The sequence below is a fragment of the Melospiza georgiana genome, chromosome 8 (genome assembly GCF_028018845.1).
Source record: "Melospiza georgiana isolate bMelGeo1 chromosome 8, bMelGeo1.pri, whole genome shotgun sequence".
In the NCBI taxonomy this organism is placed as follows: domain Eukaryota; kingdom Metazoa; phylum Chordata; class Aves; order Passeriformes; family Passerellidae; genus Melospiza; species Melospiza georgiana.
Window position 1 is genome coordinate 5,387,636 of NC_080437.1, and position 19,507 is coordinate 5,407,142.

Consider the following 19,507-nt stretch of genomic DNA (forward strand, 5'->3'; position numbering starts at 1 on the left):
TGAGCCAGAACCCCAAACAGCTGTGCAGTTACACACTTGTACATTCAAAACTGTCACTTTTACACTTTAAGGCTTTACAGCAAGACACTGAGCTAAATAAAACCACAAAACCAACCACCCAAAGCAAGCACTCAGCATTGGGCCGTTCAATTCCTCTCCGTTTCCCTTCAGATGTTGCTATGTGGACATTCAGCTCCTTTTACCTCCCTCACACCCCCTGCTCCAGACTGCTCACCTCTCCCCTTGCCTACAGTCCAGCCAAGCTTGCTTTGACTCTTGGAGAAGGCAGAAGGCATCAACCAAACCCTCTGGTGTGCAACTGCTTCCGTCACTGAGCTGCATCCTGTGACTGATTGTGACCCATGGAAAAAGTTACCAACCTTATATGAGGATCTGCAAGCCACAAAAGTCCAAGTAGAATAATGATTAGTTTGTCATGGGGTGAAAAATAGATTTTTTTGGGGTTTTTAGAATGGGGGTTCAGGGGGCAAGATGGAGGGATCTGGGCATGCCCAGCCTTTCTTCTCCTTCTTCTTCCTGGCCTCCATCTTCTGGGAGATGGTGGCACTGTTTGATTGGTTTAAGGTTGAAGCTCACTGTCCAACATGGATGATAGGTATTGGAGTATTGGAAAGTAACTGTAAATAATGTACAGGTAGTTTTTAGTATAAAAAGATAACACCAGTGTGCCTCTGCCTGTCCTGCTGAACAGACCTCAGCTGGCCAGGAGAAAGAATTTTAAAGATAAGAAACAATAAACAACCTTGAGAACAAGAACTGAAGAGTTCTGACTCCTTCTTTGACAGCCAGGCTGGGAAAAGAGACTTTCTAAGACATCTCAAAGTCACTGTGACCAGCTGAAATCCCCAGAGCCACCCAGAGCTGCAGGGACAGAGCATAGAGGATCGGATGGATGGAGGATGGATGGATGGATGGATGGATGGATGGATGGATGGATGGATGGATGGATGATGGATGGATGATGGATGGATGATGGATGGATGATGGATGGATGGATGGATGATGGATGGATGGATGGATGGATGGATGGATGGATGGATGGATGGATGATGGATGGATGGATGGATGGGTGGATGGATGGATGGATGGATGGATGGATGGATGATGGATGGATGATGGATGGATGGATGGATGGATGGATGGATGGATGGATGGATGATGGATGGATGGATGGATGGATGGATGGATGATGGATGGATGGATGGATGGATGATGGATGGATGGATGGATGGATGAATGATGGATGGATGGAGGCAACCTCTGCAAAGCTGAGCAAGCTCCTGGTCACAGGCTGGGACCTTCAGCAGGGACACAAAGGACACAGCATGGGCAATGGGCTGGCTCGGGGTCATTCACACTCCCACCTCCAGATCCTGGCCAGGAGATGCTGTGCCAGAGCTCAGCTTTTGTCCCACAGGTAGAGCTTTGTCCTGTGTGAATGTCAGAGTTTGGCAGCTCTGCTCATGCTCCTCTACAATAAACTTTCCAGATCTCACTCTCAGGGAATGCAGTCTGTCAGGGGGAGCTGACAAAGAGATGAAGGTGGCAAATTCTCCTTGCGGAGTTTTTTCTGTGCTCCAACCTTCAGGGGAAGGCAGAGCATTCCCTGGAGTGCTGCAGCACAGCCCCCATCCCCAGAAAAGGACACAGACACGCTGGGTGCCATCCCTTCTCCTGCTCCAAGGCACAAACATGTGAGCTGAGAGCTCTCATGCAAAGCTTTTCTTTCCTTTTGACACAAAAGAGACAAATTAAAAGCCAAGAGGATGGGCTAGCTGGGGTGAAAATAATTCCAACCTTCCTATCTGGCTTTTTATCGCGGCTTTGTGCTCCTCAGCTCAGTGGAGCTTCCAGCCCTTCCCTTTCCCAGGGGCTGCAGCTTCTCCAGGAAGCCCCAAGCCCTCCCCAGGTTGGTTCGAAGGGTGAGCGAGGCCTGAGAACCCCTGAACCTTCAGACACTCAGAAACCATGGCCACAGCTGCTTTTCTGCACATTCAGATGTCAGGGAAAAACCAAACCCTTCCCAAGAGCTGCTGTTGAGGGAAGGGGAATATCCAGAATTCCTTTTTGTGTGTGAGTGGTTGTTATCAGTCTCCTCTCACTGCTGCCTGATCCTTCCCATCCTCCAACGCAAATCCCAACGTTTTCCTGAGCTGCTTGCAGTCCCAACTCCAGTCTGGAGCTGTCAGCCCTCCTGTTTCCATAGTTTCCAACACTTTTTAAAGCAAAGGATCCCCAAGCCAACCTCCCAAAGGCATCTCCCTCCTTCCAGCTGCCTCTCAGCCACCCCTCATCAGCTGCTCCATGCCATCCCATCCCTGCAGGAGCCCAGCAAATCTCTATAAACATGTGCCATCACCCCTTTCCTCACAAGTTCCATGCCTCCACCCACCAGGTTTCACTCTCCCATTACCAAACCCTGCTTTACATTAAAGCCTTTGCTGCCTTCTCCTCCAGACTCATTAATTTCCCTTTTAAAGGCCCATTCCAGATTTCCATGACAGAATCCTGCCCATTTTTTTCCTGCTGCCTGCCATGGGGCAGCCCTGATGTCTCTGTGCAGGCTGCTGGAATTCCTCCATCCAGCATTTCCCAGCCTCTCCCAGAGTCCACATCACCTTCATGCCACAATTACTCTGTCAAAGGCCAAAAGAACACCAAAAATTCAGGGTCTGAAGCAGCCTGAATTGCACAAAGGGTAATTTAAAGCACAAAGCTCAGCTTCTGAAATATCAACTTTTATCAGCTTGAACAGGAAATCGTGAAGAAAAATCATGAATTTATATCAGGGCTTAGCCATGGGAGACAAAGTAAATTACCAAGCACAGGAGCCCTCAAAAAGTAAAAATAAACCACACTAAACCCCTTTTTAAAATATTTGTGTAGGCAGTACAGCCCATACAGCAACATTTGCAGAAAGGGTAGCCCAGCAGTTCATTAGCAAATTTTTACATTAATTTTGCTCATCACAAGTCGCATTGTTCCCACTAGAGCAGATAAACACATCCAGGTTTGTGCAGAGCACCAGGAGCTCACCAAGGTAAACACATCTGCTGAACCTGCACAACCCTGATGCTTCTCAGAGCTGTTCTTTCATTTTTTTCTTTAAAAAAAAGCAACCTAAAAGTTTTTCTCCTTGCTATGCCTTCAGAATAAAGGTTGGTAGACAAAAAGGAAAAAAAAAAAAACAAACCACAACAAAACAAATTTAAAAAAAACTAAAAAAACCCACGCAGAAAATAAATACCTGTCCTATATTGCAACACAGAGCAGTGGCTGAGAAGTTTGAAAGCACAGAAGATAGGTGGGAAATGAGAAGAAACACATGGAAAAATGCAAAAAAAATAATGAAATACCATAAAAAAAGCCCAACTAGGAAAAGTCACAAAGAGCAGAGAGCACAAGGCAAAGAAACAAGTGATGGTTTTGATTTTAGTGGGCCCAGCAGTTCAAAATAAAGAGATTTTCTCATCTTCTTAGCACAGCACTGTGTAGGAAAAACAAAAATAAAATAAAATAAAAAAAAAATAATTTTAAAAGAGAATTAGCAGATGTGGAAAGATTAGGCTTGAGAAGACACCAAAGAATAAGGGTGACAAGAACCCAAAGAAGAACCAACCAGCTGCAGGAAAAACACTTCAAAATTCTCCTAACATTGACTTTCCTTCTTAAAAGAGTGCAATTTATAGCTCTGCTGCAGCTTTAAAAGAAGACACAATTAATTATTAATCACATGGAAAGGGACCTGAAGGAGCTGAGCTGCTGCTCCATGGGCTTGGGAAAGCTCGGGGGCTCAGAGGGCATGGAAAGCACAGGATGGGCATGGAGCACAGGGATTGTCCTCTGGGCTGGCACCCAGCACCTCCCTGGCCAGCTCTGTCACCACAAGGGTCACCAGAGGGGAAAAATGAGCATTTTTGCTTAGAAATCACATTTAGCTCATGGGGGCTGGGCCATGGGACTTTCAGTCAATGGGACAAGAGTGTAAAAGTCAAATAAATATAATCCTCTGTCCACAGCACTTCTGTCTCCTGAGCAGAATCCCTTCATAGAGAGATCTCTGAAGTTACAGAAACTCCTCATCATGTTGAACCCTGTTCAGACCACTCTCCTTTGAGCTTCCTGCCCTTCCTCTGCATCTTCCCACCCTAATTTCATTTTTTTGGATGCAAACCAAGCTCAGTTGTCAATGTCAACATGCACTGACAGCTTGGGCAGCATCAGGTGCTGAGGTGCAAACCCTCACCTGTGGGCTCAGCCCCACCTGGCCAACAATGACCCCAAACCTCCCCTGTGCCACCAGAACTGGAGATTTTTGGAGTTTCTCAGCCAAAAGTGGGCCAGGGCTGGTGTTAGCAGCAGAGGGAAGGAAGGAGGAGTGACAAGAGCCAACTGAAGTCACCTCCCCATCCCTCTCACGCTCCTGCAGGCCCAGGGTAACCCTGGGATCAGGGAACTCCACCTAGGATTGAAATGCCACTTTAAAATCTGGCTTGGAAACAGCCAAACAAGCAGAAAAACCCCAGAATCACCTGCTTGACCTGTCCTGAGAGTGGACTTGATGATCTCAAAGGGCCTTTCCAGCCTCAACAATCCGGATTCTATAAGGAAAATGCATCTCCTTGTCAATGTAAAGCTACCTCAGGAAAAGAATTCTCAGGTGTGACTCAGGTCTCACTATGCAGCAGATGCAACATCACCTCATTTACAAGGCGAATTTTTAATTAAGTTCTCTTGGAGATGAAATAGAATCCCAGGATGGTTTGGGTGGGAGGGGACCTCAAAGCTCATCCAGTCCCATGGCAGGGACACTTCCACTGTCCCAGGCTGCTCCAAGGTCCAAAATCCAGCCTGGTCTTGGGCACTGCCAGGGATCCAGGGATCCCTGCTGGATCCAGCTGCTCTGGACACCCTGTGCCAGGGAAGGATTTCTTCCCAGTATCCCTTTGGCAGTGGGAATCCATTCCCCTTTTCCTTGTCATGAGTCCACCTCTCCTGCAGCTTCTCAAGCACGGGGGACAGGCACCACCACACTGCCTGCGTGGTTTGATGCCCCAGGAGGTGCCCCTGCCCCTCAGCAGGACACCACAGTGAGGGTTTGATATCCCTGCACACATCTGGAGTCCCACTGCTGCCCTGGTCAAACCTCTGGAACACAGCAGCCTTTGGAGCTGCAGCTCCTTCCAATCCCTGGATGCACAAGGAGCACCCCTGGCTCCAAATTCCACAGCTTTACAACGTCTCAGCTGTTCGCCAAGCTCAGAGCACTGCAATAAAACACCCACACAGTGACAAGAATGAGACTTTAATCAGTTTTAAGTGGAGTTTTAACACTAAGAGATAAAGGGTTGTTAAACACAATAACAAACGGACATCTGATTTGTATGAGGCATTATCCTGTACATGTCATACTTGGTTTTTGTGTATTCTCAGTTACACACAGAGCCACTGTTGCACAGCACAATAGTATTTGAAGAGGCTGAATCAGAGTAAGGCTGCTTAACAGACTGATTTTTTTTTTTTTTCTTTTAGTATCTATATATATATATGCTATATGAAAACAGACTGGAAAATTTGAAGTGGCAGAGAAAGGCAGCTCTGCCAGAACGCTGCAGTTGGAGCCCCTTTTAGTGCACAGTCCCACCCCATCCATCTGCATGCACGACACTTTCCAACAGTATTGAGAAGGTAAACGAGGCACTTCGTGGCAACCACAGGCATCGTTAACATATTGCACACATTTGCTAGCACTAAACATGGAACTTGCACACCAGCATCCTCTTTTTGGATTATTTCAAGGTGGTTTTTTTCTTGTTTTGTTTTGAATTTGGAAAGTTAATTTCGATGCTGCATGTAAACTCCACTTCAGTTTACAATGTGTGCCCCGGGGAGGAATCTGGAGGCTGATTTTGCACAGCTGCCCTGGAGGAGCTGTGGCAAAGATTTCCACTGGGGCTGCCCAAGCCCAGGGGATGCTTCAGGGCCTTTACAGTTAAGCTCTTACCAAAGTGATGCCTTCAAGTAGTTTCAGACACGTAAGCTCTTGCACATCCCAACAGGCTGAAGCCTACAGTCTGGAAACTCAAGGAAAGATTACCTACAGAATGCAGCTCAAGCTAATTATGAATACTGTCATAAATAAAGTTTTAGTAAGGACTCAAAAACCTTTCAGTCATAGCAATTCTTGTCAACTTCTATGGGGGTGGTAACTGAAATAAAGTATAGGAGAGTATGTATAATATATATTTATATATATAATATATATATATATAATGCCATTTTTCCATTTCCAATGACTACACCATAAAATGTAAGCAAGGCTTCTCAAAGACGTCGAAACATTAACAAAAAATTAAAAACAAAAAACCAAAAAAAAAAACCAAAAACCCTCATTCCAACCTTCACATTCCAAAGGAAAAAGAACAGTGCAAAAGCCCATCCTTGCGTCCTGATTCCCGATCCGGCGTCACCGACTGGAGCTGCACCATCCAATCCTGATTATCCAAAGTGGGACACGCAGCACTGCCAGGATGCCAACTCTACCCAAGCAGAGCACTTGGCTTGATTTAAGCACAAGACAACTTTCAACTGTTATAAACCAGACAGGGTGAAAACACGATTGGAAAGGTAAGAGTTAAAATTCCTGTTCCCAAGGGAAAACCACCTCCTGCTCGTCACAATGAGCACTGAGCCTTGATCCATTAAAGTCTAATTAAACCTGTAAGTCAGAACGTATTACCAGCTTTGTTACAAGTTAGAATTGTGAATCTGAGGAGCAGAATTGACCAACAGAAACCAGGTAAGAAAAAAAAATAATTCTTTAAAAGCCCTTTACACCTCGGTTTACCAATTGTAATTAGTGGAAGTCCTGCCTTGTGTGGTTCAAATTCCAACCATTAATGCTGCTGTGCAGGGCTCTGACAGATCCCATTCAGAATTCTGGCTGAGAACACAGCTCATGAACTTCCATGTCAGCACCAAGAAGTTAATTAAGCGAGGGAATGTGTGTAGTACACCCTAAAAAAAGCATCAATTTGGGGTCAGCTGTTCATGGCCCATTCCCATCTGGATGTGCCAGCAGCTGGACTCCTGAGCCACCCAATCATCCACCAGAAGCCAACTTTGAGCCCTACCCTAGGAACAAATAATCCAACACTGCCACTTGGCTTAGAAAAACAAGGTTGGGTGGGTTGAGAGGGGTTGTTTTTGACAGTAAAGTATTTGGGACAAGTTCTGCTTTTTAATCTTCATTTACAGCGTTGAGAATTTACTGCAACACTGGTTTCCTGTCTCTGGTGTGTAATGTCCGTTTTTTAAACATTGCAGGTAATGAGTATTCAAGTAAAATTCCCTAACAGTTAATGACTTTTTTTTTTCTCTTAAAAAAAAAAAAAGTGTGCAAAACTGCAAAACTCATTGTAATAGAATGTGTAAGGTCAAAGGGGTGGAACGGCTGACAGAGGTTTGATTGAATAAATGCATCAGAAATCTTCCAAACAAACACTAACCTGGAGAATCTCCAATGACATTTCCTGTGCACCATTACAAAATCTTTTTATATTCATGAGAGGGAAAAAAAAAATAAAGCTTGCAAGGCAGCACATGAAGTATTCACAGCAGGAATATGATTGAAAAACTACTAATATAAATGTAAGATGTTGACTGATGTTTTTGCACTAAGAGCATCTGACTTTTAGCACTGGCCTTGATTACACAGGAGATGGAGCAGCCACTACAATTCAGAAAAAAATCCCAATAAATCATTGTCTAATTTTGTAACCATTTTGTTTCAAGCTCTTACTTTAGTTGATAGCCTCCACATTTGTATGGTTAAGTCATTGTTGCTGTGTTTCCTTTTGCTGTTTTTTGTTTGTTTTGTTTCTCGTGACCCCAATTCCTTGTCTCCCTTCATCGCGCGGGTCTCGTGGGTGTCGTGAAGGTTCATTCCTGTACCCCTAGACAGAATCACTCTCTCTAGCTGCCTTTTCTAGCACCATTACACTTTTAAAAAAATGAAAAATGCACAAACAACAAGCAGTGACAGCGGCGACTCCTCACCCATTGTCCCGGATGAATTAGGGCAGCATGCTGAGGAAAGGTGCATGGAACAGCCGGACACGGTACACAGGCCACGCTCCTCTCCGAGCATCACCTTCCAGCCCCCATCCAAAAAACATGCATTAGAATGTAGGAAAAACCTTCTAGAAAACATCTCTTAGCCAACTGCAGACTTTTCTGTTGCCACACAAGTGCAAAAAAAGGGGCAGGATGTGAACCTGTAAATATTTTTTTTTTTTCTTTTCGGTTTTTGAAACTTCGGTTGGTGACAGAACACAAAAGGAAAAATTCCTACGCATACACATTAGGTCTGTCTCCACTTTTATAAAACTGGAATAAAATGGGAAAGTGCCATGTTTATAGTTCCTAATTGAAGTTTTAATGTCCTTTGACACAAAAAGGTATATACATAAGAGCTACGTAACCTTTCTTTAACCCCCCCGACTGGACAAGTGTCAAACCCTGTAGATTTGTAGGGCAAAACAAGATTGGTCAGGAAAGAATTGTTCCTATAACTGGTAATCTGACACTATGTCCTTTTGCCATTTAGAAAGGTCCTCTTTTTTTTTTTTTCAGTTTATTCAAGTTTGTCTGTCTTCATGTTTTTTTGTTTTTGTATGGTTCTTTTTTATCTCTGATAAAAAAAATATTCAGACTTTTGTAATCTGCGTATGCTGATCTTCATCAAAAGGTTCATTCTCTGGATCAGAGTCAGTGGTGTCAGAGTATCTATAATGATCAGGTTCATTGTCACTAACATCTGGTGTTACAGAAGTTGAACTGCTAGCCTCTGGATTTGATGGCTCTTCTACTGTTTTTGTGAAAAATAGCTTCACCTGGGGAAGGAAAAAACAACATTTAAAAAGGGAACCCGGATTTAACTGAGCAATTTTTTAACAGCACAGGTCCTGGCTACCCTGAGTCACACCCCTGCTCCTCTCCCCAGAGAGAGGTTTGCCAGCCTCTCAATTCCACCCTGGCAAAGCAGCAGGGTTTTCCAGCCCAGCTGCAGAACAGCCCAGCACACCCTCCTGCCTTCCCCACCTCCCAGAGCACCAGACACTGCAGCAAGAGAGCACAGCAATGAACAAAACCCTCTCTAATGGGTGACTCCTGTGTGGGAAGTCTGATCCAAGCAATACTCCAAGCAGCTGTGACCATTACCTTCAAGTGAGCTCTGGCTGATGTTTTATGAGGAAGTCAGAAAATGCTGCAATTCTTACAAATGCCTTTTAAAACACTGCTGGCAATGGCTCATACTCGCCAGAGCTAAAGTGCCAGGGTAAGTAAGGCATTCCCAGAATCCCAGGACAGCTGGGCTTGCAGAGACCTCTGGAGATGATCCAGTCCTAGCCCCTGCCCAGGCACAGGAGCACCTCCAGGTGAGCTGGGATGAATCCAGAGAGGGAGACTCCACACCCTGCCCAGGCAGCTGCTCCCGGGCTCTGCACACTCATGGGAAGAAGTTCTTCCTCGTGTTGAGGTGGAATTTGTGTTTAATTTATGGCCTTTGCTTCTCACCCTGTCACTGGAGCAGTGACAAACAGAGCCTGGCACCCTCTGCCACCCCAGAGATGTCTGTGTGGATTGCTGGGATCCCCCTCAGCCTTCCCTGCTCCAGACTGACCAGGCCCAGCTCCTGCAGCCTCTCCTCCTCAGAGAGATGCTCCAGACCCCAAATCATCTCTGTGACCTCTTCTGGACCCTCTCCAGCATCTCCTTGTCCTTTTTGAGCTGCAGAGCCCACAGCTGGACACAGCACTCCAGGTGTGCCTCACTGGGCAGGGCAGAGGGGCTGGATCCCTCCCTGACCTGCTGGCCATGCCCTTCCTGATGTCCCCAGGACCATGGAAAGTTATTCCTCATGTTGAGGTGGAACTTGTGATGTATGGCCCCTGCTCCTCATCCTGTCACTGGCACCACCTCTGCCAGTCCCTGGAGATGTCTGTGTGGATTGCTGGGATCCCCCCTCAGCCTTCCCTGCTCCAGACTGACCAGGCCCAGCCCCTCTCCTCATCAGAGAGATGCTGCAGCCCCCAGATCATCCTTGTGTTCCCCTGTGCTTCCCATGGAACAGGCACAGCTGCAAACCAGCTCAGGAGCTCAGTGTGCCCAGCCCACAGCTCAGGCAGGGAAGATGGCACCTGGTCAGAGCTCTCCCAACCTCTGATGGCTTTGACAAACATGGAACAACCTGAAGACTTCAACCCCAGCCTCTCAACATGCATCAGCTCCCCAAAAAGCAGATAAAAGCACAAAGCTCAAAGCTTTGCTAATTAATGGCAATACCAACACATGAACTCAGCTTCTACACAGTTTCACATGGTCCCTCCAAAGGCAAGACAAACAAATCATGCAGCTTTTCAGCTTTGTTCACACATAAAATATACTGACCTTGAAGTTTGGAGAGAAATATCTGTTGGCTTTGTCTTTATTTGCTTTGTCTAGATCGTTTTTTGTTAATGTAAGGATTAAATATTCCTTATCATTATCTGAGCGCTCTGTACTGAAAATACCATCGAGTTCCTGATCTGCAACTAGACTTCCATTTTCTACTTTGTCTGAATTTTCATCCAGTCCTATGAAGAATGTATTTACCCAAAAGTGAAACATTTTGTCCTGGGGGAGGAAGAAGACAGAAAACAAGCTTGTTTTAGTATTCACTAATGGCACGTTAATTAGACTGCTATCAGCATCTGGTCAAAAACAGATTTGGAATATCAGGCAAAACTTGCTTGGACAACAGTATGGCATTTGTTACATTGCATGCAAAGACATTTTCACCACATCTCCTGGACACAACACAAAAATCTGCATTCATCAAGCTCAATTTTTACCAATTAAGCTTTTAGAAGTCACTCAGAGAGCTAAGCTTAAAACTATCATACCTGCAATAAAAGCAGACAGTAATAAATTCAATAAACTTAAACTTACAATCACAAGGCATAAATAGATTTTTTTTGCTCACAACTTGCCAAGCAATTCCTAAACCCAAGAAATAACCTGTGTGAACCAGCTGAGGTGAGTAATACTGAATCTCCCCTGTAACAGAAAGCTTCTCTTGATTTTATACAGAAATAGCTACAACTGAGCAAAACCACAAATCAGCCAAGGATTCTTGGGAGCTTTGCTGAGCAGCACTGAGAGCAAGGCAGAGCCAGTGCCTGCTGGCCAGCAGGAAGGTTTTAGGGACAAGCCAAGGCAGCTGAAGGATGTTCAGCCCAAGCAGAACTTGACAGATGACCTTGAGCAGTTTGAGTCTCCCCTCTGCCACAGCCCTAACTGCACCACAGGTCCTGTACCACAGATCCTGAACATTTCTGCCAGCCCTGAGCTGCTGTTTCCAAGGGCAGCTCTCCCTGGCACACCAAACTCTGACACTGGCACAAGGTCAGCTCTCCTTGCCACACCAAACTCTCCCTCTGACACTGAGCTTCCTCCACTTGCTCTTTACACACAAAATCTTCTCTGTGACTCTGATGTCCCTTTTCAGGCTCAAGATCCAAGGTGTAAATGGTCAATTCTTCCCACAAGGGTCAGCATTGCTGCTCAAGCTGCAGGGAAAGGAAGCCACTGCAGAACCTAACATTCCTTGGTATTACACAGAACACAAACTCACTCCTTCTGAGCTAACTCACATATTTTGGTTTACCAAGGAGCTCTCATTCCAGTTTCTTACTGGAAAATTCACATCCTGCCCTATCTTCCCATTCATCTCTGCTGGTAAGGATGCAGGGGGGAAATCAGAGGTGGAACAGAAGTGGTTCCAGTGTGTGTGACACAGGCAAGCCTCCTGCTGAAGGCACTTTGGCACCAGCAAAATACCACAGGACTTTCATGAGCCAATGAAAGAAGGCAGGGAGGAGCTGGACTACTTAACTCACACTCATCCTCCTCAAAAATTTATTTCAGCTGGATACTGGGAATTCACAAGTGTCCCTCTCTGCCAAAGGGCAGCAGACTCATTTTCAGTATTTTAGGTAAAGCCTACAAACCACTTCCAGCTTGTCTGCATTTTTGTAAGCACCTGAGAGACCCCAGGACAGAAATTAAAAATCCAGCCAGGAACACTTCTGGTAGCTGAGTTCCCCACTTCTCTCCAGCACTTTGGGAATCAAATCTAGCAAATGAGTTGTTTGGGGAGCCTAAGAGATGTTTCCCAGTGCCACTGAGTCCCTCCAAGCCACCCCACTCTGAAGAAGCCTTGCTGGAGCCCTTCCATGGGAGGCAGCAGTTAGCAGGTTCTTGCTTACACATTTCACACCCTCCTCTTTCCCCAAGAAAAGCCTTAAAAATGCCCTGCCTGGGTCTGGGGTTGAGGATGAATATCCTGGCTTCACTCTGCTGATGTCTCTGTCCCAGAGGAAGAAGCAGCAGACAAAATCTCTGTGAAGACCAGCTCTGGGTACCCCAACCCAGGTTTCTCCTCAGCCACACAGTGAGTCCCTCAGAAAGAACTCCAGAGAGGTGAGAGGTTCACTCCTGCTCAGGTCACAGCAGAGACAAGCAGCACTTTGCTGCTGAAACCCCTCTGGTGCCACAGGAGAGGCCCCTGGGTGGGATCAATGCCAGCAGCAGGCACACTTCTCTCATGCCTCACCTTCAGCTCCATGAGTGCAGAACCAGGAGGGATTTACTTGGAACTTTAAGGGCTGGGGGGACTCACAAACCTCTCCCTAGACAGCTTTTAATCTCTGTTCCTTGGGACAAATTTGCAGAGGTCCTCAGGGACTCAAACTAAACACTACAACTCAGCTGAGCTGGTCATTTCTCCTTTTATCTCCCTCCAGCTTTTTAAAACATCAAGTTGTTTTCCTTTCCTTCCCACTGCACAACTTAATTAGCCTAATAAACTGAGTTCATGGGTCTTGGAACATGGCATGGCCACTCAAATTAAGGGAAGTCTTGGTCATGTTTTTTGGAATTAGTTCTTAAGGCTGATAAGTGTGTCACTGTTTTCACTGAAGAGCAAATCCATTATTCAAAGTGAGGATTTAGCTGAAGCATCAGGACCCAAGATATTTCATGAGAGACAAGGAGGAAAGATGATGTAATATGGGCCAAAGATAGGAATTTTAAAAATCAAGGCATGAACTGAACTCAGGCTTTATATAGCAAATCAAAATACCAGACCAAGTGCTCACATAACACAAGTTAATGAATAGACTTCTGAAAAAAAAAAAAAAAGTATTAGAGACTGTTTTTCAATGTGTTTTGCTTCACTTCCAGTTACATCACAGACATCTGTCTTAAAAAAAAAAAAATAAACCACAGATGTACTTCTTCCCATAACCAAATCTGTGCCATAAATCTCCAGTGCAGGATCAGCTGAGACAGAGGCTGATTTAATCCCACAATGCTTGTCCCCACCTTGTGCAGTGTCTCAGACTGACAGAAAAACACTCTCCACTCTAGAGCTGCTCTCTGGCTGCAGACTGGGATCCAAATCCAAGATTTAAGCATCAATCAGGAGTTCCCATGTCCTGCTGAGAGTTGAATTTTGCAGAGAGATCCTCGGGCAGTCCCAGTGACTCTGCAGCACCCGCTGAGGGGCTGGGGATGCTCTCCAAGAATGGGATCTTGGTTCAGCCTGTTCCCCTGATGGAACTTCCTGTACCATTTTGCAGATCAACACTGAGTCCTTCTGACATTTTCAGAGTTCATTCCTCAGCGTTTGCTAAACAGCAACTGCCCAAAGTCTTGCTGAACTCTGCAGCAGAACTTATCTCTAGGCTTGAGAGATGAAATGCAACTGCTCAAACAATGCTGTCAGCCCTCCCACGCTGGAGTCTGGGGATAAAACACCACTGACTCTCACAAATTAAACCCACATCAACATTTCCCTCTCATTTCTACTGGGAGGACTCCCAAAAAAAGGTCTCCTCCAGCCCCAGGCTCTGGAGGCAGCAAGATGAGGAGATTTCTGTATTATTTTTAAACAGGCTCCCATTGAACCGAGTGATCTAAGGATACTCTGAAATACTTTCAGATTATCATGTCAACATCAATAACTGGAAGAAAAAGGCAGGGATCCATGGAAGCAAAACCAGTGGAAAAACTACAAAAAAACCCCAGCAAAACTACAGCAGCAGTCTGAGATGGAAGAACAGTCAAGCTACAAGAAAAAGCCATGTTCAAAAAAGAAAATCTCCCAAATTACAAACTTCTACCCATCAGAAATTCATCCACAGCCACAGCACTTGAGCCCCAAGCCATTTTGTTCTCATGTGGGCATGCATTTCATTCTTGAAAGGAAGGAGCTACAGCTCACTGAAGAAACAGTCTGAGGATAAAGTAAACAACTTGATTAGACAAGAAAAGATCAAGAGCTGGGGACTTCCTAACTGATGCCAGGTGGCAGAAACCATGGAAGGGATGAACTTTTTCAAGGCTGTCAGCCCTGTACCAATGGTCCTGTGGCTGAAGTCAGCTCCTAAAAGCCACTGAATTTGCCTAAATTAACTTTTGCCATTAAAAGAAAGAACATGTGGCTGCTTTAAATCTCACTCTGACTCTGCACTGTTAGGTGTTTGCAGTCATTTAGGTTCGGTCTGGTTTATGGATAATGATTTTATCCAAAATTGAGGAGGGCCCTCCTCACAGAGAGCTCTGCAGATAATGCTGTCCTTCAAAGAATTGGGAAATTTGGGAGCAAATACAGGTGAGGGAATCTGGGGCACTTCAGCTGAGGTCAGTGTTATCAAACACCAAACCAGAGCCAGGGCAAAGATTTTCTTCATCTCCAGAGATGGGACACAGCCATTCTCCAGCCTGAGGTTTAGAATGGATCAGGAATTACACTTTTAATTGATATTATTAAGTTTTTTATAATGCTAACGTTAAAATGCAGACTGGTCAATATGTGAGGTCTTTAAGGATTGGGAAATTTGGGAGCAAATACAGGTGATAATTGATATTATTTAATTGATATTATTAGGTTTTTATTATGCTAAAGTTACAATTCAGACTGGTAATATGTGATGTCTTTAAGGATTGGTAAATGTGGGAACAAATACAGGTCATAATTGATATTATTTAATTGATATTATTAGGTTTTTATTATGCTAAAATTACAATTCAGACTGGTTATATGTGATGTCTTTAAGGATTGGGAAATTTGGAAGCAAATACAGGCGAGGGAATCTGGGGCACTTCAGCTGAGATCAGTGTTATCAAACACCAAATAAGAGCCAGGGCAAAGATTTTCTTCACCTCCAGAGATGGGACACAGCCATTCTCCAGCCTGAGGTTTAGAATGGACCAGGAATTACACTTTTAATTGATATTATCAGGTTTTTTATTATGCTAAAGTTACAATTCAGACTGGTAATATGTGATGTCTTTAAGGATTGGTAAATTTGGGAGCAAATACAGGTGATAATTGATATTATTTAATTGATATTCCTGGGTTTTTATTATGCTAAAGTTAAAATTCAGACTGGTCAATATGTGATGTCTTTAAGATTTGTTTAGCAACCTGTAATCTGCTAACAGAAAATCTGTGAAGAACAAGAACCAGTGGCAGGAAACAGACTTACAATTCCACTTGTCATAAATCTGGTTAATAAACTAGAATCTCTGAAAGATAAGATGCTGTTGCTCCTAATTATGGTGCTCCTCATTAATTAGGTGATCACTGCATGAGGGGATCTTTAAAATATCAGTCTCCCCAGTGGAGGGCCTTCATTTTTGGGTAAAGTTGTGCAGATAGTTGATGCAGGAAAGGAAGGACAGGGAAATGTGCTCAGTTTGGGCCAAGGTAGGATCCTCTGGCACCAATGTTCCCCTCTGCCCTGTTCTCACCTCACTCACTTTATGCAAGGACCATGTGGAAGGATCAGCTCCTGAGCCTGCAGCAGAGCTAAGGGAGGTGATCTTACCACAACTGTGGAACATCTCACACCTATTTTCCTCTGTCCTCCATTCATACTGAAAGCTGAGACAATAAGACACTTGATTCAACAGATATTTTAGAGAGATTATCAAGGTGTTTTTTTAACTAGGTGATGAAGGAGCAGTTTCCATCTCAGAAAAGTTTGCAGATGTGAAAAGAACCATCTTCACCATTTCTTTGGCTCTACCAGGCCAAAAACACTGAGAAACTGAGCACCTCTGCACTACCTGTAATCCACAGAACCCAAACAGTTTGGGTATTTGATAAGAATAGACAAAAAGGAAAAAAAACCCAAAAAACCAAAAAAACAACCAACCAGCTACTGAGAAATGACAAAGATTCTTCAGAAATGAAACCACAATCTGACTCTGAAATGAAACTCCAGCACAGTAATGCTCTTGCTGTGGTTCTGCACTTCTAGACACTCCTGAGGACCCAGCTCATCCTGCAGAAACTGTGGGTGCTCATGAGGGGCTCCCACTGCAGAGTCTCTGCATCTCAGTGCTCTCTCCAGGGGTAAAACAAATTTTAAAACAAATCTCCAGGGGTAAAACAAAACAGCAGCTTGTTCCTGGGGCTGCAAGCCAAGATCCTGAGGTGCACACTGGTAGTGCAGGGATGGGCAGGGCAGCACAGCACTTCCACCAGGTCTGGCTGCACTCCATGTGTTACTGGAGATGGCAAAGGACAACAAACTCACAGCTCAGACAGGAGAGGGGAGATAAATGTCTGAGATGTTGGGGCTTTGCCTCAGCTCCCCACTGCATCCCTCATGCTCAGCCCACAGCACTCATCTGGGTGCTCCTGCAGAAGTCTCTCCTCAGAGCTGCCTGCTTGCATGTCAATAAGCTCAGCTTTGAAACTGAATTTCTACTTTGAAAATGCTTTTACTGCACATAACTGCACTGAGCAACTAAAACATCTCCTCAAACAGGCAGAGAAGGAAAACAGGGCCACCAAGGAACTGTCCAGAAACTTCTGCAGACAGCAGCAGCTGAATTAAACCTGTTCACACAAGCAAGCCCACACAGCAGTGTGCATGTTCACTCACACTGGCAGCTACAACCTGTGTGCACAGCTCTGAGTGATGTTACCTCATCACTTCTCTTCTCCTGATCCACCTGAGCATTTCTTCCTTTTAGGAATTCACTCACTGAATGTTCTGAAGTTTTCTAACCTCCACTCAACAGTGATGAGGAGTTTTAAAGAGCAAATATCAAGGTAGCCTTTAATCAGCACAGTCTCATCCTCAGTTTTCACTCTGGTAGATCCAAAGTGGCTGCACAAGCACCAGAACTTCAAGAATTCAGCTTTAAGAACTGGCTGACTTTGGTTTCAAAGTAAGTCCTAGGTTAATTTATTTTTTTTTTCCATAACTGAGACCCTAATAAAACCCTCAGCTCAGAGGGAATTCTCTAAACCTCTCATGTCAAGGCACTGCAGCTGGGAACAGAGAGGTGGTGAAGAGATTGCAGAGATACTTTTACAAAGTGCGTGGGAACTCAATTATCTCAGAAATTCAGCTAAATTTGACAGATGAGTACAAATCAGCCAAGAGCACAGACAGGATCTTCTGTGCCTGCTCAAACCTCAGGAAAATTCAGTGAAGAAAACAGCTGGAGTTAACTTGCTCAGTATGCAAGTCTATTTTTAGAAGGTGAATGTTTCTTCCTCAATTAGATTACTCACTACTACCCAGAAGACTGCAATACAGACCTCAGGATCATTTTTACCCAACCTTTGTACTTAATCTCACAACTCCATAAACATCCAACTTTCATTTTGTGGTCCACTGGCTCCTTGGGAAAACCAGACATCAAAGAATTAAATGTCATGATTACATCCCTGAAAAATAACCAACATCCCAACCCTAAAGCATCAGGGGCTGGCTTGACAACATTTTTCAGAAAAAAGCATAGAAACCAACCTTTTTCAACATCTTGTTCTGTTTGTGGAAAAATTCCACTTTGATATCACCACATACGGGCAGAGGTTGGGGGAATTCAAAGTACATGTACTTGTCTTCACGTCGTGAGGGTCCTGAAGGGGAGGTGAATATCTTTACCTTGAGCTGGTACACCACAAACTGAGGATCTGTGGGACAAAACACAGTGGCACTTGGTGAGAAAAACCTCCAAAGTGGCAAAAAAAAAGCACAACATTGGTATAAGAAATAAAATCGTGAGCTGTGATGTTTTCAAAGTTCGCTAAATTTCTCTTAAGGGTTTGACACCACAGGGGATCAAACTTTGCCAGATGCTACTGCAAACAGCCTTGAGACTTCTGTCCTTCATGGCAATACTTTCAGGCCACCAGGGAGTTCCTAAAATGTTATTTCTTTTTAACAGAATGACTGTAAAATGTGAATTACTTGACTGTTCCTTGCATTTTCCCCCTCCTCTCTATTGCACAGAATAAAGTGAGAGGTTTTATTCTCTCTCACCTTTTTTTCCAGTTGTTGGCTGGTCATGTCAGCACAAACTGACTCTACTCTTACACAAATAAAGTAAAACAAGGACAAAACTGAACTGAAAACCCATCAGAAGAGCCTAAGCTGGTCCTGTAAATCACCAGCACCAGAGAAATGCCAGCCATGGCATCGCTTCCCCAATTAAATCTGCAGGGGTAACACTGAAATTAAATAAAAGGGGTTTTTGGTCCAGTTTAGGAAGAGGTGCTTTGGAAATGGTCAGGACAGACACAGTCCTGTAGAGCTGCTGAAAGGGCCAGTGATGAAACATTACTGGCAGGCTCAGAGAATCCCAGGATGGTTTGGGTTGGAAGGGACCTTAAATCCCATCCATTCCCACCTCCGCCATGGGCAGGGACACCTTCCACAGTCCCAGGCTGCTCCAAAGCCCCAAAATCCTGGCCTTGGGCACTGCCAGGGATCCAGGGGCAGCCCCAGCTGCTCTGGGCACCCTCCCAGGGAACAATTCCTTCTAAATTTGCCCTCTGCCAGTGTCAAGCCATTCCCCCCTGTCCTATCACCACAGCTCCTATTACAGGTCCCTCTCCAGCTTCCCTGTAAACCCTTCAGAGCCTGGAAGGTGCTGTGAGGTCTCCACACACCCTTCTCTTCCTGCCCTTATCTCCCTCAAACCCTCAGAGCTGTGAAACTCTGTCAGCCCCTCATTGTGCCCCAGAGGCTGGGCTCTGCCCTGTCTGTGCCTTTAGAGCAGCACAACGATACCAAGGAAGGCAGAGTCAAAGTGACCAGGTTGGTAAAATTACTGCCAACACAGCTAAAGACACAACACCATCAATTTCACATTCTGAAAAATCACTGAGAACTCCACAGAAACTTAAAATATTGCAGAGCATAAAACTGCTGAGCTTTGCAGTTATTTATCTTCTCAGGTGCTTGGGCAATCTGTTGTCTGTCCCAACATCCTCCCATGGACACACAAGTCAGCACTCACTTGAGCAGTTCAGCCTCAAAAATACAGCCCAGTTCATCCAAAACATGAAATAAGTGGTAATTGCAGAAATCTGTGACCTCCACACAGGGATTTTGGCAAAGGTTCCTCCCTC

General features: G+C 44.8%; 1 protein-coding gene across 1 annotated transcript in view; it reads right to left on the bottom strand.

Annotated features, from left to right (window-relative positions):
* Positions 1–5,310: 5,310 nt before the first annotated feature.
* Positions 5,311–19,507, bottom strand: part of PTEN (phosphatase and tensin homolog) — a 53,187-nt gene continuing 38,990 nt past the window's right edge. The window contains exons 7-9 of the mRNA XM_058029231.1: positions 17,901–18,067; positions 10,474–10,698; positions 5,311–8,915 (exon numbers count right to left, since the gene is read on the bottom strand). Of these exons, the coding sequence (XP_057885214.1) occupies positions 8,730–8,915; positions 10,474–10,698; positions 17,901–18,067 (578 nt within the window). The 3' untranslated portion in view covers positions 5,311–8,729. The remainder of the gene's footprint in view (positions 8,916–10,473; positions 10,699–17,900; positions 18,068–19,507) is intronic.